Source organism: Amaranthus tricolor, chromosome 2, assembly GCF_026212465.1.
Source record: "Amaranthus tricolor cultivar Red isolate AtriRed21 chromosome 2, ASM2621246v1, whole genome shotgun sequence".
NCBI classification, from domain to species: Eukaryota; Viridiplantae; Streptophyta; class Magnoliopsida; order Caryophyllales; family Amaranthaceae; genus Amaranthus; species Amaranthus tricolor.
Window position 1 is genome coordinate 37,459,162 of NC_080048.1, and position 24,017 is coordinate 37,483,178.

The 24,017-nt window shown below is 35.0% G+C and overlaps 4 protein-coding genes and 2 non-coding genes across 6 annotated transcripts; 2 read left to right on the plus strand and 4 right to left on the minus strand.

Annotated features, from left to right (window-relative positions):
• Positions 1-138: 138 nt before the first annotated feature.
• Positions 139-3,518, minus strand: LOC130805056 (uncharacterized). The gene is made up of 3 exons (XM_057669663.1): positions 3,308-3,518; positions 1,466-1,584; positions 139-529 (listed from the first exon to the last, which is right to left on the minus strand). The coding sequence occupies exons 1-3, from the start codon at positions 3,387-3,389 to the stop codon at positions 416-418; spliced, it is 315 nt and encodes a 104-aa protein (XP_057525646.1). The 5' UTR covers positions 3,390-3,518; the 3' UTR covers positions 139-415.
• A 2,845-nt stretch (positions 3,519-6,363) lies between these two features.
• LOC130806622 (pentatricopeptide repeat-containing protein At4g13650) lies at positions 6,364-10,966 on the minus strand. The gene is made up of 2 exons (XM_057671772.1): positions 10,890-10,966; positions 6,364-10,786 (listed from the first exon to the last, which is right to left on the minus strand). Exons 1-2 carry the CDS (start codon positions 10,956-10,958, stop codon positions 7,709-7,711), a joined length of 3,147 nt encoding a protein of 1,048 aa, XP_057527755.1. The 5' UTR covers positions 10,959-10,966; the 3' UTR covers positions 6,364-7,708.
• Positions 10,967-11,080: 114 nt separating this feature from the next.
• Positions 11,081-11,152, plus strand: TRNAD-GUC (transfer RNA aspartic acid (anticodon GUC)). The gene has a single exon. It is a non-coding gene; the product is annotated as a tRNA-Asp (tRNA).
• A 517-nt stretch (positions 11,153-11,669) lies between these two features.
• Positions 11,670-13,969, minus strand: LOC130806831 (pentatricopeptide repeat-containing protein At4g13650-like). Its single transcript, XM_057672049.1, has 2 exons — positions 13,852-13,969; positions 11,670-13,745 (listed from the first exon to the last, which is right to left on the minus strand). Exons 1-2 carry the CDS (start codon positions 13,906-13,908, stop codon positions 11,934-11,936), a joined length of 1,869 nt encoding a protein of 622 aa, XP_057528032.1. The 5' UTR covers positions 13,909-13,969; the 3' UTR covers positions 11,670-11,933.
• An 83-nt stretch (positions 13,970-14,052) lies between these two features.
• TRNAD-GUC (transfer RNA aspartic acid (anticodon GUC)) lies at positions 14,053-14,124 on the plus strand. Its single transcript has one exon. It is a non-coding gene; the product is annotated as a tRNA-Asp (tRNA).
• A 1,095-nt stretch (positions 14,125-15,219) lies between these two features.
• Positions 15,220-23,269, minus strand: LOC130805894 (protein TIC 100). Its single transcript, XM_057670727.1, has 11 exons — positions 22,511-23,269; positions 21,466-21,537; positions 21,135-21,224; positions 20,867-21,040; positions 20,313-20,403; positions 19,942-20,004; positions 19,781-19,847; positions 19,077-19,180; positions 18,856-18,982; positions 16,616-17,343; positions 15,220-15,876 (listed from the first exon to the last, which is right to left on the minus strand). The coding sequence occupies exons 1-11, from the start codon at positions 23,131-23,133 to the stop codon at positions 15,472-15,474; spliced, it is 2,544 nt and encodes an 847-aa protein (XP_057526710.1). The 5' UTR covers positions 23,134-23,269; the 3' UTR covers positions 15,220-15,471.
• Positions 23,270-24,017: the final 748 nt, after the last annotated feature.

Genomic DNA, 24,017 nt, shown 5'->3' on the forward strand with positions numbered 1-24,017 from the left:
TTATCATAGCGATGTGCTATGCTAATATTTGTTCTTTGCTCACTGTCGATATTAGTTTTGGTTTATGTTACTGGCCTCATATTCTATAGCTTCAACATTATTGTATCGAGTATTCATATAGTTACAACCCAAAGCAAATAATCAGCAATAAACCAGAAGATTATTCTCATTCATCAAATGCACATCCGTCCAAGTAATACTCAACCTTGTGACAATCCTCCAAAAATAACTTTGTTAGTTGTCAAAACTTCAATTGTACTTCCAAAAAAAATTGGAATGTTTACTTTTTATAGAAAAAAAAATTGAAGAATGGGATTGTGGAAGAATACAATCCAATTTAGTATGGCATTCATTTCAAATACTGGAAAAATCTAGCTTCAAAGCCATCTGCATGCAAATGGCCGCTCATACGAAGTTACTCTGGTTCGTCCAAGTGACCGTACCACTGATGCCATTTAGCAGCGGCTTCTTCCGGTGTCCTGAAAGACCAAATGTGGTGTTTTTCTTTTTCACGCGCTTCCAATATTTCCTATAGTCACCGGAAATACTTCAGAAGGAAGTCGTAAATAAATAACGAAATTATTCTATCCAAATAATCAAACAAGGAGAATATACATGCAAAAAACTGGGACGGAAAAAGGGAGGGTGACGGAAAAAGGAATTCTTAAATTAGCATTTGTAACGTCTGTTAAGCTTTGAATGAAGAACATAGTCAACCTATCTACAAATATCAGTTGATACATCAAATTGCCATGAGGATTCAGTTTAATTTGAATTTTTTTGGGCTCTCTTTACACTTGTGAAAGATATATCTATGCCAAGTTCAAAAAGGCATGGAAACTTGCAAAGAATTATTTTAATTTTTACTTTTTCAGGCAATTAAATTATGGATCATTACCAAAAATAATGGATATAGTAGGAATGCAGAAAATAGCTACAACAGACCAAAAACAAAAACATCAAAACGAAAAAAGGTTATGAATATCTCAATAATGACTTGGAACCAGGCGAGTAATAGTGTAATAATTGCTCCAATTTGTATAGCACCTGGAGTTAAAATTCCTGATGCATTTCCACTTAACGTTCCTTATACACCTACATGATAGAAACAAATGAACGTTCGAAACTGTCGGTGAGCAACAGTAGTTATATCTACATACTATCACCTGTTGCCCCCTGAAAGTTACATATTTTTCTTCCTAAAGTTCATATTAATGTTAAACTCAATAGACATCTATAATAACTCGTTTTCATCTCTACCCCACCCACCCCAACACACACACATAATAAAAAAGAAAGATAAGTAAGCTCATGTCATTATATGAAGCAAACAATTAGCATGGATACGAAATCTATAAGATGAAGCAACCATATGAACTAGGAGCCTATTGCATTGCAGGTTCAGCATTGTAAAAACAAAACTGTAAGTTGATTATGTTTCTGAGCAAGAATTTTACAGACAAACCTGCACTTCAGCAGAACTCTTTGTCTTCAATTTCAAGCAGTCAAAAAGTTTACTCCACTTCTCAGAGCAATTGTCAAGGACTCCAAGTCGATAATACTGCTGCATTTGATGAACTGGAGCTGTAAATCAAAGGCAGAGACATAGAAATCTGAATATATTAGGAACTTTAATCTGTTTCTTCTTTTTTCTCTTAGTGACAACAAAGACAATGACGTAACATAGTAGATTTGACGTCAATTACAGCAACCACATAATGCGAAGAATTCGATACCCCCATCTCTTAAATCGACACGCAAATTGGAAATGCACATCAGAACAGTTCTTTAAAAACAGTTAAGAGGCAGGCCCCAGCTTTCCATCCTATCACAAGATAAACGAGATGGGCAAAAAAAAAATTCTGTGAAAGGGGGAGGGAGATGAATGTCAAACTCAGACATGGACTCCACAGTAACAGCTTTTGAGGCTAAAATGATTTTGGATAATATCATATTAAAAGAATAATGCTTTGCTCCAAAGAACAGAAAGTCAGCAACGCCGACATGAAAGCAGAAATAGAAATCACATTATAGAAATAAATTTCTATGAAGTCACTATAGAAACATAAACAGCTAGTAATTTACTTTTCCATAAGAATGTGGGATTGGAAAAGTAATATCATGTGTAACAACAACAACAACAACAATGTCTGAGCCTTAATCCCCAAAGATTGGATCGGCTACATGAAGCAATATCATGTGCAAATAGATCAAATAATTACCACTGCTGAAATATTCCACATATATTCAAGCAAAAGAATGAAGATATGTTACAATATCTTTTAAATTCCAAAATAAATGAAAATTTAACCTCTATATTTCAAAATTTTAACCTAATCTTTGGCCTACTTATTCCAATGTTTTATCCAAGCTTCAATCAGAAAACGATAAATTGATTATCGTTCATCTCTTTAGCAAGTTTGGTGATGAACATAATAAATAGTCAGTTATTTCTGATGAGAAAATAACTTGTACTTAACTTTTTGGGAGAAAACGCAAAAATTCTCCATTTAAATCAAACCTTATCAAATCTACTATCTAGTTTCAACTACAGATATTGAGAGAAAATTAGAATTGACATTCGTATAGATCAAATACAACAAGAAGCATAACCAATAAATCTCGAAATTCGATCAACAAGCAACTTTTTAGAGAATGCAAAAAGGGAACAAGTGGGAGCTATCGAACTATAAACCAAGTAAGGAAAATAACTAGTACAAGAAACTGAGAAATTTACTCCTTTTAAACAAGCAAAAATTAGCTTCACATCGCAAAGAGACTACAATTTGACAATTCCTTCCCTTAGACACTAAAAATGGAAGAATTTATAACAATTTCAAATCATAAAACTTGCTCAAAATGTCTTAATGAGCCAAATAAACTTCATTATTCTTCAGATAACTATAGTTCCTCCACATTCCTAATTTTAATCAAATAATAATCAATCTGTAGCACAAACTTGATGGAAAAGTAAGACTTCTGATCAAACGATTATTTAGCTTCAATTGAATAAAAGTATTAACAAATTCTTTCTTTATGCACTACAATGGAAGAACTTGTACCGATTTTAATCCCAAAATTTTCCTAAAATGCCAAAAATAACATCAATCTCCTTCAACTAACTAAGATTCCACAAAATATATCCTAATTCCAATCAAATAATAACGAATTGACAGCAAAAACTTCATGGAAAAAAACGAATTCATGAAACTAAGAGTTTCGATTAAACGAAGTATGATTGCAAAAAGAAAATGGAAATTCAAAGAAATTAATGATAATTAAAAAAGAAAGAGAAAAGAGAAATTACAATAACAAAACCATAGAGCATCAAAGCATGGCATACAAGACAAGCTTTTCCGTGGAGTTTCTGTCGTATTCTTCTCCTCCATTGCCGTTTCTCAGACGCCGCCGTAAAGTCACTGATCGGTTTTTTAACTGTATCTCTATATAGACTATAAGTACGGCAGCCGGAAGGTGTGCAGTTTGGATTTTCAATTTTGGGGCACATTCAAGCATAGGCGAAACTTTACATCTAATTATCGGTTATATTATTAGTTTATTACCATTTACGATTACTCATGTGAATGATCGTTTTTTAAAGTGACGATCTTTTGAAGAAATCGTCTCTCACAACAATTTGTATCTCATTTATCACATGATATACAAAACAAAATAACAAAATACTCAATAACTAGTTGATAATTAACATCATACAAAATTCATAATTTAAAACAAATAGTCATGAGCTAATTAATAAAAAGACTATGTACTAAAAAAATTACTTAACATAAAAAACAATAAATAAAATAAAAATTATGATGCATAGTCGCACAAAACGTGCACTAGCTAGACCTATTTTTAGAATTTTTTAATGTCATGTTTGAAAACAATAATTTCATTTGAAAATTTGGAATTGGCTCAAATTTATTATTTGGTAATTAAAACTTTTCAAATTTGAATTTGGATCAAATTCCACCATGATTTTTAAAGTAGTTAATGTTGAGAATTTGAGAATGACTACCTAAACCTTGTCATTTTCAAATTCTTCATTTATAATTTCATAATCAAAATCCATAATTTGAAATTAAATACTTATTCCCAAACACTACATAAAAGAATTTAAATATACGAAAGATTCAGTTAGAAATTACCTCAAACTATTGTTTGCATTGAATAACTCTTTGTTCTTGAGGGTGGAGGGGTAGAGAGGCACTTAATTTCATTAAAAAGTGCTAACACAATGAAAATGGTGACAACATTTAAGATGTTGAAAGTTGAATCAAAAAAAGTATACACCAACGGCGAATGACAGATACATTAGTACTAGTAATAAATTATAATTAGATGATTGAACACTAGCAAAAAAAACTATAATTAAATGACTAATACGGTAACAAAATAGTTATATAAAACAAGTTTAAAGTATGAATATTGTTTTTTGATAGAAAAATATTATAATTTGAGACTTTAAAAGTCGAGAAGATGTGAAAATACTTAATTTAAGAAAATTCCACGCTGTAGCATTGAATTTTCATGAACGCTAATAGTTACACTTTTATAAGATTTTTGCACATAATAGCATCCAATTTATGCTTTAACTAACTGTCGTAGCATTTTCCATTAAATTCTTGTTAATTTCCGTTTAATTCATCATTTTGACGTTTTTACCCTTATTAAGTGTTGGTTGTTGTCTTTATAATTTGCCCTAAACCATTTTTATGCTCTCAAATGTTTAATTCGCCATTTTAATGTTTAATTCATCAAAACTCTCAAATATTGTAACAATTTTGTTTTCATTTAAATTGTTGTTTTTATTATTTATTCTAGTTAATTCATTTGAATGAAAACAAAATTGTTACTACATTTGAGAGCGTTAATGAATTAAACGGTGAATTAAATGTTAAAATGGTGAATTAAACATTTGAAAGCATAAAAAAGATTTAGGGCAAGTTATAAAGACAACAACTAACACTTAATAAGGGTAGGAATGTCAAAATGGTGAATTAAACGGAAATTAATGAAAATTTAACGGAAAATACTACGACAATTAGATAAGGTATAAACCGGATGTTACCTTATGGAAAAATCTTACAAAAGTGCAACCACTAACATTTCATAAAAATTCGATGTTACTATGTGAAATTTCCCCATTAATTTATGATCTAAGATCCGCCATTGTACTTTAAGGTCTTGGGCAACGGACAAGTGAAGTTAGTCTTGAGTTTGAGGAACCACCAAGACTTTTAGATGTGTTGTTTGCACTTAAAATGGCTAGAACTCTTGTATTAATCATACTTTTAAATTGATCGAGTTTTTAACTTGCTATTGAGGTTGCACAATTTCTTATTAAATTATATTGGTCCTTAATTAAAGCACAATTTCTTTACATTTTTCTCTAATATGATTTTTAATGTAATGAGTTTGATTGTTCATATTAATGTCAATGGTGATATTTTAATTTTGTGGCATCATTATGTCATGTGAATAATAAGTTGTATATAATGTTTCAATTTGACTTAATTTCTCAATATTATGTGAATATTAATAAATACAAGATCATTATACCTCTTTTTAAGTGGGTAAAAGTACTACTAGGCGCTTAGAGTTGATACACAATGACCTTTGTGATTTTCATAATTAGCATATATTAATAAATACAAGATCATTATAGCTGTTTTGGATAATTTTGAGCAAATAACAAATTTAAAAAGCAAATTAAATAGCGAATATGTTACACTGAATAAAACTTAGATAATTTCAATTTATAGAATTAAATAGAGCTTTAACTTTATAAACATGCTAAGATGACTTAGAATGAATAAAAGAAATGAGCATAAATGATCCATTATTATAATTAAACTAGTATCATCCATGAAACAAAAATCATTGAATAGCTCCATGATCCAATGATGTGGCGGAAAGAACAATCGTTACCATGGTGACAAATAGGAAGTATTTGACAAATGATTGTTGGTTGTTGGTTTTTTTAGTTGACTTATTTAACTAGTTGAACGTAATCGCTTTTACACTAGATAAACCAAGTGGCTTATTCATTTGGGTTTTGTTACACAACCTAAAAGCCAAAAACCAAAAATCAAAAATCAATAAAAAAAGCACACACAAAATTATTTACCAAAAACACCCCTCATGATTTGAGTGATTAATTTTAAGAAGAAAATTAGGGTTTAGAGTATTTGGCAACCATAAGAGCTCCAAGTAACAAGAAAAAAAGATATAAACGACTTGAAATGCATTTTTATAAACTAAGTTGAACCTACCAAAACACATTGTGCAACTGAATAAGAAGACGGTGTCAATCTATTCGATAATAGAGTCGAGAGATGCAATTTTTGATAGGCGCGGTTTCATCAATAAAGAGGCCTGAAGACCCACTATAATGCACAAATAGTCATGATTATTAACAAAGGATTGATCAAATTCCTAATACTAACCCAATAAGGATTGATCTTGAGGGTTCATACATCATATATCTACCAAAACTACAGACGAATATGTGCAACCTACAAAACTCGAATACTCATCTTCCGAATGTGTGCAAATAAGCAGCACCAACACGATATACATGATCCGAGACCCCTAAGCAAACAATCAAATCGAATCGAGAGTAATGGATTAATAAATGATCATAAAAAGAGCAGATTAAGAAGCACCTGTCGGCTGTCGATGATAACATTGACAAACCCTGATCCTTGATCCTGTTTAGCATCAGTAACCTCTGAATGAGCTTGCCGCTTCAGTCATGCCAAGCAGCACAGGCCTTCGGGATCAAGCACATTAGCACAACAAGATATGCTGTTCTACACAGCAAACCAGTTCTGGTTGCTGCACCAAGTCCTCTTTGGGCTCGGAATCTGATTTTCATTTGGACCGGCTCCTAGTGCTCATATAATGATCGGGTTCATGATTTGAGGTGATTCTCAAAAGAATCAAGAATCTACCCTCGTAAGTTGACATCATCAGCGTAATGAATGGAGAAACATGAATATGAGGCTAGACGTGCATGATCTTCACTTGTCGAAAAACAATAAGTAGAAGTTTACTATTTTCTGCTGATGATCCTTATATAGTGCATTTGCTTACACACAAAAACTCGCTTCAATAAGCTATTAATGAACAATTGTTTTGATCGAAGCCAATTTAGTTATACCTCTATGCAGCTGAATGAAGCATCGTGAATTATGATGCATTCAAGTAGAGGTGTTCACAACATTACCCAACGACCCGATATTTACCCGACCTTGTAACTGAGCCCGACTTGACCCGACTTCAAAATGAATTTAAAATATGTAAAAACCAATATGGACACAGCACCCGATTTTTAACCGACCTGAAAGATCTGACCCGAAATCAACCCGATGACCCGAATCTACCATTATCATTATCTTGCCATATTCTCATGTCTACCTTCAATTATACATGTCTATATCCTCAAATCCTTGAGTAACTTCTTAAGGATTGACCTTTCTAAACGAATAAAACTTAAAGCTTTCAGTAAGTTTCTACAAACTGAAACGCGGAAAATATCAGGTCATTTGTATGTCGAAAGAGAAGTAGCACTGCTTAACTATGTACTCCCTTCCTCGTCCCTCGTTACAAATACGGCTTGAGTAGAGTTCTTTACGATCATCCCATCTAAGACGTGGCTCCAGCCACAGCGATAACTCCAAAAACATTCCAAGTAATTCACTCACCAATAGTCATTACACGAGCACGAACCACCCTCAAAACGATGAAACCGATATGCATCTCTCACAATAATTGTCCGGTTTGAGATACTAGAAACACACTTGATCCAGTTATGGCAATCAGTACATACACGAAGATTTTTCATTACATGAAGAGGAACTGAACTCGATAAGCTCATTAGCCCATAAGCAATAGCAAGTCTTTCACTATGAACATTGACAATTCCGTTCTTTTCTGCATCAATCGGAATGCTGTACTGATTTTGCACAAAACCAATTTCGGATGCACGCTTATCCAGATCCTCCAAGAAGCCATATATGTTATCTTTCAGAGGATGAAGATTATCACCCGCATAAAACGCATGAATAGTGTTTTTTACTTCAATCCAGCTACGGCCAGGCTCCTTCTTTACTCCTCTTTCTTTCATCATTTTTCTAGATTCGTCCATAAGGGCCCGATTTCTAGTCACTGCATACATATTTGACATGAGAACGTAGGTTGCTGAGTCCTCAGGTGCCAACTGTAACAAATGATGAGCAGCAAACTCTCCGATTTCTTTGTTCTTGTGAACAACACATGCCCTCAAAAGAGTTCTCCAAATATTTGCATCCGGTTTGATTGGCATATCTTCGGTAAATTTCCTAGCACGACTGAGTTGCCCCGCCCGCCCAAGAATATCAACAACACAGACATAATGTTCTTGTTTGGGAACCAAACCATACTCTTGGCTCATGGACTCAAAGTACACTAACCCCCTTTCCACTAACCCCACATGGCTACATGCTGATAATACTCCCAAAAATGTGACAAGATTCGGTGCCACACCAACCCGTTTCATCTCATCGAAGATCTCCAGGACTTCGTCCCCACAACCATGCTGAGAATAAGCTGTTATCATCGCATTCCATGTAACGTCATTTCTTTCGATCATTTCCGAAAACACTCTCCTAGCATCATCGATACACCCGCATTTTGCATACAGTGTGATTAAGGCATTTGAGGCCTCGGTTTCCATATGGTAACCAGTTTTAAATAGCTTTGCTTGTATCTGCTTCCCTTGTTTTACATTTGCCGTATTAGCAGCAGCACTGATCGAGGAACTGTAGGAAATCAGATTAGCTTCTATACCAGCTTCATTCATCAAATGGTATACTCTCAATGCATTTTCGGAGTGCCCACTTTGTGCAAAACCTGTAATCATTGCATTCCATGATGTGTTATCTTTCACATCAATTTTCTCAAATGCACGATATGCTTCTTGAAGTCTTCCACATCTAGCGTAAAGGCTTACAAGCGCATTATTAATCGAAAGATCATTAGAGTAACCAAGAACATACGATTGAGCATGAATTTGCCGACCATGGTATAGTGATTGAATTCCTGCACATGCACTGATTGCACTGGACAATCCTATATTATCTGCTTGGACACCACGGCGTAACATCTCTTTAAAGAGCCTCAGAGCACGACCATACATCTCGTGCTGCCTATACCCAGAAATCATAGCTGTCCAGGTAACAACATCGTTTTCATTGAGCCTCATGAAAATCTTTTCAGCAGCATCCAGGTACCCGTGCTTAGCATACATATCTATAAGGACGCTGCTAACATATTCGTTGAACTGAAATCCTGTTTTAATGACTTGGGTATGAATCTGTTCTCCCAAATCTAAAGCTCCTTCATAGGTACATGTTCTAATCATGCTAGGATACGTATACTGATTAGGTTCCAACCCCTTCATCTGCATTCGCAAAAACATATGATAAGCTTCAGTTAGATTGCCAATCTGCCCATAAGCTACAAGCATTACGTTCCACAGAACCACATTTTCCCTTTTGGTAGTAAGAAAATACTTGTGTGCAGTTCCAATATCAGAACATTTGACATAAAGATCTAGCAAAGACCCTTCAATGAGCACATCAGAGCAAAATCCCGCCTTGAGTGCATATGAATGAAGTTGAGTGCCCTTCTCAAGATCTCCAAGCAAAGCACACGCACTAACAAGGCTTGCCATGGTAACACAGTCAGGTTTTAACAAATCACGCTGCATTTTCTGCAGCAAGCAAAGAGCGTCAACACTAAATCCCTTCTGAGAAAGCCCTGAAATTAGCGAATTAAACGATACTCCATCTTTGTGCTTCATCATCTCAAAAACCTTTTTAGCAGAAACAAAGTCTCCCCAACGAGAATAAAAGGTTACAAGCGCATTGCACACAAAAGTTTCAGAAGCAAAACCCCACTTATAAATAAGGCCATGAAGTTCCTGCCCAACCTCAAATGCCTCAATCTTACTACAGGAACTCAAAACACTAGATAAAGCATATGGCGTAGGGAGTATACCATGTGCATGCATTTCATCACAGAATAGTCGAATCGCTTGATTTTCTAATCCATTTTGAGATAACCCAGAAATTATAGCAACCCAAGTCACATTGTCCCTCTCACCTAAATTTTCAAAAACACATTTAGCATACTTGGTCATTCCATTCTTCGAGTACAAGTTGATCAAAGGATTACTAACAAAACGACTACGATCAAACCCATACACAATAACCTTAGCATGTAACTGCTCTATAAACCAAAAATCAGCCTTTTCCCCATCACATGCCCTGAACAAATTCGCGAATGTAAACTCATCCGGATCAACATTTTCATTCAACATCCGCAAAAACAATCCCAACAATTCCCTATTCAATTTTCTATCCAAAAGTCCGCACATAATCTTATTCCATGTAGAAACATGAACATTAATCCCTCTCTCAAGCATTTCATCAAAAAGTTTATGTGCATCCCAGAAATGATTATTGGAGATATAAAATTCCAACAGACGGTCACATAATTCAATATCTTGAGTAAAACCCGATTTTAAAATCAACCCATGAAACTTTCTGCAATCAAGCAATGATCCAGAACAGGAATTTATCCATCCTTCTAAAAGCCACAAATAAGTTTGATAATTGGGACGAAAAGGGCTTTCATGTTGATTAAGTTCTGAGCGATGTTCAACAAAAGCATGGCGAATAGCAGAGCTGCTTAAACTAGCTAACTTGAATCTTTTATTCAAAATTCTGTGAAGATTCTACATTCAAAAATACAGAAGAATAAACCACTGAACTTCAAATAAATTCACATGAAAAGTTAAAAAATACCAAGTTAAATAGCTTTAACATAAAAAGTTTTACCTGGAGAGCACAAATGGTGGATTTTCCATGGAAATGGAAGGAATTATTAAGCAAGGAAATTGACAGCATTGATTTTGTTCGCCTTTCAATGGCGTGTTATTACTAATTACTATAACTTCAAGCTAACTAAACTATTTCCTACCATCACAGTTAACGATTAAAATATTATTGCTTTGACTTTGTATCATTCTGTCGTTGTAGTATAGTGGTAAGTATTCCCGCCTGTCACGCGGGTGACCCGGGTTCGATCCCCGGCAACGGCGATATAACTTTTTAAGAAATTCTACTTTTTTTTTTTGATTTTTTACGTGGTATATAAATTTTTTTTAATTTCACGTGGTGACTTAGAAGTTTCAACTGTTCTCTTCAGTAGACAAAAAGTTAAATTTTTTCTTTAATTAAATTCTTATTTCAAACAAATTTTCGAAAATATGACCAAAGTAGTGATCATGATGTCTATTTTTACTAAAAAAAAAGTTTTCATGAAGGTTAATAATAACGTAAATTTAACAAAAACGTTAACCTTTTTGCTATCAAGTGGAAAAGTTAAAAACTTAGAGTCATCACGCAAATTGAAAAAGCATTTCTCTACCAAGTGGAAAAGCCAAAAACTTAAGGTCGTCAGATGGATTTTTCATAACTTTTTAAAAAAATTGTGTTTGTTGAAATGATTTTTTTCTGTTAATAATAAGATTGTACTGAGAACATTTATATCCTTAACATCTTATGTCATAATGTGGCTCCCACCTAAGATAGAATTTGTAGGTTAGATGTATCAAACTTACCTATGTTAGTTATCAGACCAACCAAAGGTTATTTCCATTGATTCTTGTTAGTGCTTGTTTAAATGAAGTTCTTCAAACAAAATGCAATAAGCAATCTACAAAATCTTAAACTACAAAAAACCAAGCATACATTTGTAAAAAATGTTGAGCGAATGATTGATTTTGTCGAGTATTGCATGCCTTTTATGCACGTTGCCAATGGGTGCAAACGGTTTACGTGCACCATACTTGCATAGTAAAATTCGTTTGCCACCAGTATTTACGTGGGAGCCTGACACGGACAGTCATCCTGATAAAGACAAGGATCACCAAATGGACCCATCTCCTCTCGAACCTTTGCAAAACCGGTAACCAATGCATTGTTATCTTTCACCTCGAGTCTATCAAATGCACGATAGGCGTCTTGAGGTCTTCCACATCTAGCATAAAGACCTACGAGAGCATTCTGAATAGCATCATCACCACAGTAACCAAGAACATAGGATTGGGCATGACTTTGCCGACCTTGGTTATATGCTCGAATTCCTGCACAAGCACTGACTACACTCGACAATCCAATATTATCAGCTTGTATACCACGGCCTAACATCAGTTTGAAAAGCTTCAAAGCATACCCATACATCTCGAGCTGCCTATATCCAGTTATCATAGCCGTATAGGCAACGCTATTTTCACTGACCCCTAAGAAAATCTTTTCAGCAGCATTTAGGTTCCCGTGCTTCGCATACATATCTATAAGAACACTACTAACATACTCATTGAACTGAAATCCTGTAGTAATGACTTGGGTATGAAACTGTTTTCCCAAGTTTAGAGCTCCTTCCGAAGTTCTTGTGACCGGAGTTGCGTACAGATTAGGTTCCAAACCCTTCATCTGCATTCGCAAAAACATTACGTTCCATAGGACCAAATTCTCTATTTGGGTAGTAAGGAAATACTTGTATGAAGTTTCGAGATCAGACCGTTTAACATAAAGGTCTAGCAAAGACTCTTGAATGAGCATATCAGAGAAGAATCCCGCCTTGAGTGCATATGCGTGAAGTTGATGACCCTTCTCAATAGCTCCAATCGCAGAACATCCACTAATAAGGCTTGCCACTGTAACGCAGTCGGGTTCTAACATATCATACTGCATCATCTGTAGCAAACAAAGGGCATTAAAACTACAGCCAATCCGAACAAGCCCTGTCATAAGCGAATTATAGATCACTTCATCCCTATGCATCATCGTCTCAAAAACTTTTACAGCGGAAATAAATTGTCCCCAATGAGAATAAAAGTTCACAAGCGTCTTGCACACAAAATCGTCGAAAGCATAACCCCACTTATAAAGAAAACCATGAATTTCCTCTCCAAAAGTAAATGCCTCAGTCTTACCATAAGAATTCGAAACACTAGACAGAGCATGGATCTCGTCACATAATAGGCGAATAGCTTCTTCTCGGAATCCACTCTGAGATAATCTAAAAAGCATAGCAACCCAACTCACATTATCCCTCTCACCTAAGTTCTTAAAAATACATTTGGCATATTTTGTCATTCCACTCTTCGAGTACAAATCGATCAAAGGATTACAAACAAAACGACTACGATCGAACCCATTAACAATGACTTTAGCATGTAACTGATCAGTACACCAAAAATCAGTCTTTTCCCCACCAGATTCCCTAAACAAATTTGCAAAAGTGAACTCATCCTGATAGACATTCTCACTCAACATACGCAAAAGCAATACCAAACTAATATCCCTTTCAAGCATTTCATAAAACAGTTTATGTGCATCCCAGAAACAACCATTGGACTTACAAAATCCTAACAGCTGGTAATATAATTCAACATCTTGACTAATACCTGCTTTAAACATCAACCCATGAAGTTTTCTGCAATCAAGTAATGACCAGGAACCCGAATCAATCCATCCTTTTATAAGCCACAAATAAGTTCGGTCATTACAACGAAAAGTGCTTCCATTTTGATCAAACCCAGAACGATGTTCAACAAATGAATGGAAGAGTCCAGAGCAGATTAATCTTGCTAAATTGCGTCTTCCAATAATATTTTTACCTAAATTCTACATCCAAAAATACACAATAGTAAATAACTCAAATTCAAACAAATAACATTAAAAAAATGTTGAATTAAGAAAGTTGAAATTGCATATTGACAAATAGTATTACCTGGAGAGTATAAAGAGTAGAACTTCCATTAAAATGGAAGGATTTAAGCAAGGACATTCACACCATTAATTTTGTCTACATTTTCTTACTTTCTTTTTTGATGGTTGTTCTTCCGTCTTTCAAAGGTAGTGCAATATTTTTTCTGAAAGGAAAGGTGGTATAATACATATAACTTTTTAATTAAAAATTGATAAGTGACAAGTCGTTGTAGTATAGTGGTAAGTATTCCCGCCTGTCACGCGGGTGACCCGGGTTCGATCCCCGGCAACGGCGATTTTTTTTGTTTTTACAAAACAACTTAAATTTTGTATAAAAATAATAAATCTATATTTTACAAATGGAGTTTCTATTTTTAGGTACCATTTCTAAAATAAAGAAACTGTTATTTTATTACTTTATATAGAAATTAATTATTTGATTTCATGTCAATGGAGATTGTTTTTGAATGAGTTAATTGACGTTATATAAAAACATTATTTCAATAATATAACAATAATAACAATATCAAAATTCTTAAATGCAAAAGATTAGCGCAAATTATTTGATGGAATGCTTCCAAAACTAATGTTTTGAATTAAGAAAATAGAACATGTTTTATTGAAATAGAATTATAGATTGTAATTCTAAATATATTCATGAAAAACACTTTTTATTTCGATAGTTACATTTGTCATATTTTTTTGTTTTGGACCTTGATATACGTATAGGTCTCCTCAACCCAAGGTTCTCATTGGTCGCAAGCTCGTAACCTTCTTTCGAGCTTATGGTCTTACAATTTTCTATCCCTCCTCAAATTCTAATCATAAAATTTTTTTATTTCTTTTATCTAGATTAAAATTAATTTGGTTCATACAACCAACTCCAATCTTTCTATTTATTTGTTGTTTTTACTCATTTATAGGGGTGTTCTTGTCTGTTAAGGCTTTTTTCTTTTTTTCTAAGAATTTATCTGTGAATTTTTCTCGAGCCGAAGAACTCCTTAGCCGCACTCTCCTCTATGGGTATGAACTGTCGCCGTCCTTCCCTTCTCAGACCCTGATCATAGTTGATACTATGACCGCAATACACTGGGTATTAATGATGATCAACCGATCCCAATCTTTCGGGAACAAGATTCTAACATGAGCTCATCCTACTATAACACTCACTTTCTTTGTTGTAGTTGGGGTTGTGTGCAAATCCTCTAAATGGCAAACTCAGAAAGACAATGGAATAAAACATTGCCGCAAAAAAAAAAAAAAAAAAAAAAAAAAAAAAATCCTTTCTTATGGAAGTTTGGGTTAAAAACTCTCCATGAACAATGTGCATATATTTCAGTGCGACTATAGGCAGACACTCCCACTGAAACAACCAAACACAGCACAAACATTTTGAATGAAACATCAGGGAGATACAATAGCATAAACAATGTTCCAAAACTTTGCCTGTAAAAGTAAGACTTTAAATTGCACTCATCTAACAAATCTTACATCTTTCCTTTTCGATACACGAAATGCACTACAATAATACAATAAACAAAAATGCGTAAATTCTCGAGTCTGCAATTTTTTCCGAGGCCAGAGCAAAATATAATCAGTAATTCAACTCATTACAGATGACAAACGTTTACCTTCAAATTTACTACAAAATGGTTGCAATGCTTTGATCTATGTTGCACGATCTTATGCGCGAGTCCAAGGATTCGAGTGGTATATGCAACGATAATATCTTGTCTGAGATTCTTTCTGGCGGTGTGCACAACCACTTAATCCATGATCTTCGTCCTTGGTGATCGTTTTTAGAGTATTTTAACAGGGAAAGGGGTGTTTGGGAAGCGACAAAAGATTTTTTACCTTGTTTCACCCGAATCTTCATACCGCACTCAGATTTCAATCTCAAGCTCGCATTTTCAGGGAATGAATGGTGAAAAGTAATCAAATAAGATTTTGCATTACTTCTGGTACGGCTACATGATTCATGTGGAAGTCTCGGTGGAGATCTTTCCTTCTTCCAGGCCGAAAAAGATTTCTCAAGGATTGATGGAACCTGTAGCAAAGGATAAGAAGAAATTTAAGCATCATACTCTTTAGGAAGTATAATCAGTTCATATGACTTGTAAGACGCCCACATCCCTAAAAAAGAAAGGAAAAAGATTGCTATGCGGATTGATTTCCTAACGAAATTTTAAAAAAAGACGGTTATGAACGAGATCGATACTTTTTACAGAATAATACTAAAACTAAACTGCCAAACAAGTCATAAACAATGCACTGCAACTTACAAGTCGAGAGCATATTAGTATGCTAATACACTCGATACATGCAAATTATACAGCAATCATCACTCTGCTTGTGTTTTCCATCATTAGTACATGATGGTAACCTATCTAAGGATTAATTGTGTTGGAACAGCGGTTACTGAAAATTTCCAACGATAGAGATCGGCTAAGTGAACAAATACATCAGTTCCAGTGTTGTCCATATTCTTACTCTTCGATAATTGATTTTTGGTTCATGATCGTGGGATATGATTAGATTTAACTAAGCCAGTTGTCACTAGGGGTGTTCAATGGGCCGGGCCCCATTTTAAGCCTTTATTCGGCCCATTTTTAGAAGGGCTTTGTATGTGCCGGGCCTAAAACGGGCTCTAGTATAATTAAAATGAAAAGGGCTCAATAAGGATCGGAAACATCAAAAAATTCCAAACCTACTGCTCACTGCCTCACCAACCTTTATCCGTGAAAATTCCAACAATGAAGATTAAAAATTTAAAAACATTAACTCACCGCTGAAAGCAAACCAGACGAAGCAAATGAGAGTGTTGAAAATGCAGATCTCCCAGGTTCATTTTTCTTGTCCTTTGAATCTGTAACAGATCCAAAACTCGATGAAGCTAAATCATCATCATCATCATCGTCATCATCATCCTCTTCCTCGGCCTTTCCACCCTCATCTTTGATCCCCTCGGGTGATATTTCTTCCACCTGTTCAACAGGTAATGACGGAGAAGACACCGCCTCATCCTCAACATCCATGTCAATATTATTCGCGGCCTCTTCTTGTTGTTTCAATGATTCTTCCATGTCCTCAAGGGCTTCTTCCAAACTCAGCTCAGCCTCGACCAATTCAAGTTCCTGTTCTATAAGTTTCATTCGTAAATCACTGGCTGTCTTCTGTTCTTCAGTCCACTTTTCTAGTTTCTCAAACCAGGGTTTACAGAAATTCTCGATTGAACATACTAAACGCTTCAAAAAGCCTTCTTGCTGCTCATCCGCTTTTTTCCGTCCATAGAATTCGTCAAACCCAAGCGGCAAAAACTCGACCTTTGACGGGTCGGTATCACCCGCAGACCGCCAAAACAAGCGGACACCATGTTCTTCATCCTCAACATAATCGATTATTCGCCCACTTGGAGTGTGTAGTATGAGAGGATCCTCGGTATAAATGAGCTTAGTGGGATCATTAGGGTCAGGTTCTGGCTCCTTGTTCAGGAGAATAAATTCCGGAGGTGCATCTGTTCAAGTAGCAATTCAAATAGCAGCAATAAAATAGAGTTAGCGAAAAGCTGCAAAATCATAACGGCCCGTTTGGTAATCAGTACTAAATGGTGGGAATGGTAATAGAAAGTTAGTGTAATTTTGGTAGAAATATCTCTTGACAAATTTTATGGTCATACTTATGCTCTCCTCAACAATCTCATTTTCTTTACAAAATTTATTCCAATGCATTAGCATTTGAACTTGTGATATAAGGTGGTAATGGAAAATTGTGAACAAGAAAACTTTATATGATCAAAATTCAATTACTATGGAAATGACATGATACATATCATGAATTTACACTACAAATCATTCTCATTACCACTAATTAATACTGTTAACCAAACAAGCCGTAAGAGCTTGCAGACAACTTCATTGCCAAACAGATAAGTCACAAAAGTAGAGACTATGCTACTACAAAGCAGATTACAACATCCAATACTGTAAGGCATCCATAAAGAGCTGCACAATCACCACAACATTCACAGGGAAGGAAACGGACAACAATAAAATAATCAACACAAACTATCAGCAAAGTTCCACAGAGCGAATTTTTTCATTGATATATCAATGTTGTACATTTGTACTTGTTTACTACTTGTTTATCCTGGAAAACAAGAAGCTGTTGGCAATAAGTAAACAAAAACACATTACGGTCTTTAATTAGAGTGGTGAATTAGAACCAAGTCAAACCAATTACAAGAAAGCCATAGATCAATATCAGTATAATATAAAAAGGGAAAATTTGATATTAATAATCTCATCTTTCACTTATCCGCTGTGAATGATCCCATTTTTGCATTATTTTTTGGAAAAATTGATATTAATAATCCAACCTTTCACCCATCGGCTGTGAATAATTCTACCTTTGGATTATTTTTTTAATAATCCAGTCGTTGATCTTAGGTTGCTATCAGCATAACCTTTTATTTTATAATAATTCAACATTTGCCCTTAGTTTGCCATCATCATACCCTGTTAATATGCTGACAGCAAATAAAGGGCAAAGGTTAGATTATCTAAAAACAATCCAAAGTTGGGATTATTCATAGCGGATGAGTGAAAAGTTGGATTATTAATATCATTTTTCCTATTTTTTAATATTCCAACCTTTTCTATCAATTTGCTCCCAACATACCCTTTTAACTATAAACCTATTATAACAGGACCAGGATTTAAAAATAAAATTTTAAAAAAAAAAAAAAAAAAAAAACTAATTTCTCAACCCCCTCCTCTTCTAACGCCTCAACCTTGCCACCCCCTTATCCTCCCCTAGCACTGATAACCTCCCGCAACCCCTCCCCCCACACCGTGCGACCCCCCTTTTCCCCATCCCTACCAATTTCCTAAACCCACCATTGCTTGGAATACTCGAAACAAATTTAACTCTGAAAATAACACCTTTACTCCAGACATAGTAATTCTAATTTCCTTGAGAACAATGATTATATATGGCAAATATGTAGGACAAAGTGACGAACACATACCCTTTTCCCACCAGTATTCAAGCTCTGCGGGCATTGGGAGTCTTAATGGAGCTTTGTAAAACGAATTTAACCACATTTCCCTTTCTTGATCCACTTCATCCACATATGTTTTCCAGTATTCAGGAACCTGCATCATATATACGTTACTATTCATGCTCTATTATATCAGAAGGATAAGAGATAATTAACTGTTCATGCACGAGAAATGGTAAGTCTTATACTTCATAAAACTGGTTAATGAAACCTGGAGCTTGCCACACTTCATTTGCCTCATAAAAATAGGGATGCTGAGGATCACCATATGGACCCCTTTCCTCTCTAACCACTGCACCAAAATTCCAAGACCAACAATTACCACTTAAATATCAATGTCATAATAAAGTTGGCATTGTAGATAAATAATAGCTTGAGTAATTTACAATCTTCGCCACTAACTTGTCATTTTTACTAGCTGAAGCTTAGTGCATCCAGGTGAGGTTCTGAGCATGTTCAACATGTTCGACCGCATAGAGCCCCAAAAAATTGGGAGCCTCATTATTAAATTACATAGTATATGTTAAGTGTTTAAAGAAACAAAGTTGATAGAAAAATATGATAATGTTTGAAATTGCACAGGGCTTTCAAAGAATTTGTCAATTTTTGCTCCACCTCTGAGTGCATCAGCGTCACGGCATATGAGTCATGAGTACCTCATAATAAACCTTTTGAGCTTACCGCACCAGCTATATAAACTAAGACAATGGCAAGACTAGATTCCTTGAGCACTATAGCGAACATGAACACATTCACAATATTTAATATAAAAAGTGATGACAGAAAACAAACTCCTCCCCCTCCCCCTCCCCCTCCCCTGGCCCTCGGGTTTATTTTTTCTCATGGTTGTGTTTATTAGTACTGTCTCCTGAGAAAAGGAAAGAGGACTTACTTCCATCTGGCTTATTGACAAACATTCGAGCTTTGGCTGCTGCAACTTCAGCTATACCTGCATGCATCTGAATAGTCCTCAGGTAAGGGTACAAATGTACAATATTTTCTATCAAAAAGCCTCCAACCGGACGTCTAACAGTTGATAAAAGTGAACCATACCGCAGCAATTTCTTCATCGCAACCAGCAGATTCTTCCACGTGCTCACCAAAGTAGAATCGACCCTTCAACCCACAAATAACAAACACCAAGTACATATGACTGTAAGCACAGTTTGACATTATGTACAAGAAAATACATATAAAAGAGCCATTCAGTGTTCTTTTTTCACTCATCATTATTCCCAATCTTAGATGGATGAGGGTTGTGCTAGGTAGACCATATACAAAGGTGCCCCAAACATTACGAGCAATAGCCAACACCATCTTTTAGGATGCTTTGGAGAAGAAACTTCCGTGGAAGAATCAAAAAAAAGGAAAATAAACATGTACAAACAAAATAAAGAGACATGAAAGCATTTTCAAGTACTTACAAAAATAGGCCTTTCATTCACTTCGTACACACCACAACCATGCATTCTGCCATGCTTCCACTGACCAGCATAACGGTACCGGCCTTTTTCACTGTACAGTAAACATAAAATGTATAAAACACAAAAACGTACTAGCATTAAAGAAAAGAACTTTTAGAAGATATCGCATCAATAAAGAAGTAAGACAGGTTCAAGATTTCACTTTTAAAGGAATAAATATATAAAATGAAAACAGGATGTAAGACTACACTTTAATTCTGTCAAGCTTGCCTTAAGCTCTATGATCAATCCCAACAACATATGAGAATCTATTACATTTCTTCACAAAAACTCTCCAACACATGATGTTGATAGAAACATATGCATTGATGCAAACGCTCATTGCTGGCAAGGGGATCAAGCATTTATCAAGTACTCATATAATATTTTCAAAAAAGCTACAAAATGCACACAAATTGTGTATGGCGAACTACAGCATAAAATAATTTTCACAAAAAAAAGTTAATATTAACTGGTGAAAAGCAACAAAGTGAAAGTTAACAGCAATAACTTACGGCTTTTTTCCATACTGTCTTATCCACTCCTCTTGTTCATAGAAAGGGATTTCATAATTCCCATTCGCCAGACGCACACTATCTTCAATATCCATTTCCAGCCATTCCCTATCTTCAGGGGTCATGAAATCTCTCCTAAAAATTTTCCCTTCAGCATGCATTTGAGCTTCAAGTCTGACAAAAGCATCCAATAATTTAGTGTGGAAGATTCTAAAGTGTTTCCATGACAACTAATCATTCAAATGTAGTTTCTTGTCAGTAGACATACTTGGATCCCGGAACAGGTTCAATATCAGGTATCTCAACTTCGACAACTCCATGCCCCTCCTGATTGTTCTGAAGCCATTCTCCCTCATACCTACAGTATGAAATTCCCACTCAGTAGTTACTAAATTTAGCTAAAATCAACACATGTGGACCCAAATGTCAAGAAATGACAACACCAACAATCCATTTCCCCAATAACATCACGCATCTCCAACTTAGGTGGGAATCTGGATGATCGATGTACGCAACCTTAACTTTATAGCAAATGGTTTGCTTCCAAATTCTGATTAACCCTTGATAGCCAAAAAAAAAAAAAAGCAATATTAACAGACCTGACTAAACCTTGCTGCGCAACATAAACACCTTTTCCATGAGCCATGTCATCCCATACAGTGCCTTCATACCTTTACAAATTGAATACATGAATCCATTAGCAAGTACGATACAAGCTATAATTTAAAACAAAACTGGGAAAAAGGGAACCTTCCACAGAAAATAGTTCAACCTTGAAGTCATGTGCATTAAAATTATCATGGATATCAAGAACAGAAGAAGTTAATGGCTAAGCCACCACAAAAATAGCAAATAACAATTTTTTTTTACAGTTGAATAGCCACAACCAGACTCTAACTACAACAAAGAAATCGATGTTGAGCAATGGGATTAGCAAAGAAAATGACAACCCAATATAATCAATATCTAAATCGTTCAAAGCAAGTAAAAGATTTGTGCTGCTAACCCCGTCAAAAGGGATGGCTTGTACTTGTTAACCCTAATTAAGCTCTAAACTTCATTATTTTATGTGTTATACCTTTCATATGCTAAATCAATTAAACAATACAAAGAACTCCAACAATATGATATCAAGCATTGCATAAACTATTCAACAACCACACAAAACACAAGCAAACAATAATTTTCATGCTTCACAAACCCTTATACACAGTTTACATAAACCAAAACCAATCATGTCAAAACTAAAATACATCAGCATTCCCATTCTAATAAAAAAAATGTCACAATTATCATATAAGTTCCCAACAAGGAAACAAACCAAAACCCAATTAAAACCCAGCAAGATAATAAAACTCACTTCTAACAATTTGAAATATACAAATCAATTCCTTGTGTTTCATTTTTCAATGCCCCAATGCCTGTAAGTGGCGCACACTAAGGCGTGGTTTGGGATACACTCGTCAATCACAATTAAAGAGGTTTTTTCCGATTAACCCAAATTAATACATTGCATTGAAAACATAATATATTGATGAGTAGTAATTATTCCATCAAACCAAACACTCTAATAATTCCTAAACATCAAATGCAATGGAAAATACAGCTAATCAATAACAAAACTAAATAAACAATGAAACTTACGAGCCGCCATCGGGAAAAACATAGCTAACCCATTGCAAAAACTCCTCAGTACGATCCAATTCCTCAATAACATCCCGAGGATTTCTAATATCGTAATGATTACTAGGAATAACCGGATAAGGTTTCCTGTAAGGCAAATAAAATGGTGCAATTGGAGGGTCACGACCAGCTTTAACTTCATCTCTAACAATCTTCCAATCTTCTTCATCAACCAATGCTGGGTCCCACCCAGGTTTAAGCATACGGGTCGGAGCATCCGCCCATAACTCTTTAAGGTCTTCTTCCCTCCAATTCTCATTATCTTTCGGAAAATTATACAAGTTTCCCAATTCATTAATCCGAGCCAGAATCTCAGCTTCTTCTGTAAGTCGAGTGTATCTACGGGACTTCAATGCTTCTTGAAATAGCCGAATGTTTCTTTGTTCAGGTGATTCTTCCAAGTCGGGTTTTGGGGCAAGGTAGTCGCTGGGTCGTTTGTAGTTGAATTCATTGCGGGTGGGTTTGGAGGGTCCGGATTCGGACTCGGACTCGGAGTCGGAGTCTGAGTCAGTGTCGGATTCTGAATCGAGATAAGCTATTTTCTTTCTGGGTAATGGTTGGTCTTCTAGTTGTTCGTTTGACATTGTTGAAGAAGAATGAGAAATGGAGAGATGGGGAGTGAATAGAGAGAAAGGGAGAAGGGGATAATAGTGATAAGGTAGAGAAGAGGGGAAAAGTGATAGTAGGAAGAAGATAGATAATTAGATATGATGTTTTTAAATTTTTGTGTATAATTTTGTTCTATTAAAATTAATAATTCTTTTAATTTCAAAAATTGTATTATAAACTTAATATAAAAAAATTTAATCATAAGTAATTGTTTATTTAGGATTGATTATCCATATTTTACCTTAGATTCACCAAAAAATTAGATAGTTTTTTAAGGTGATTATTAAGTAGTTTTAAGGGTAAAAAGAATAAATATAGTGGAGAAAGAATTTTAAACTGTGGGAAGGGTTAGGGATGGTGAGTAGGGATGGATATGAATTTATGGGTTGAATTTGAATCAAGTCCAATTAAATTTGGATCTAAACTCATTATTTTTTAATGGACTAATACTTAGACTAATTCTTAGAGCTGAAAATTTTAGATTTGGATCCAAAACTATTGGATCTTTCGGATCACGGGTCCTAAATAGATATTGATTCATTTATTCAAACTTAAACTTTGTTGCTCTTTAAAGTTCACAAATTGATAACAAATGTGTAGCTACATGCTTACTCAATATGGTTTCACGATACCTCAAGTATGCATTTAGGGTAACTCAAGTAGGGGTTAACAGTATGTCAAGTGGACATTCAATATACCTCAAATAGGTATTTAGGAACATCAAATAGGTATTTTGAATACCTTAAGTTGGGGTTTTACAACGTATCAAGGAGCGTTTTTCAGCATATTAAGTAGGATTTTACACCATAATAATTTGGGCATAAAGTATAACGAGTTGGTATTTTAATGTAACTCAGGT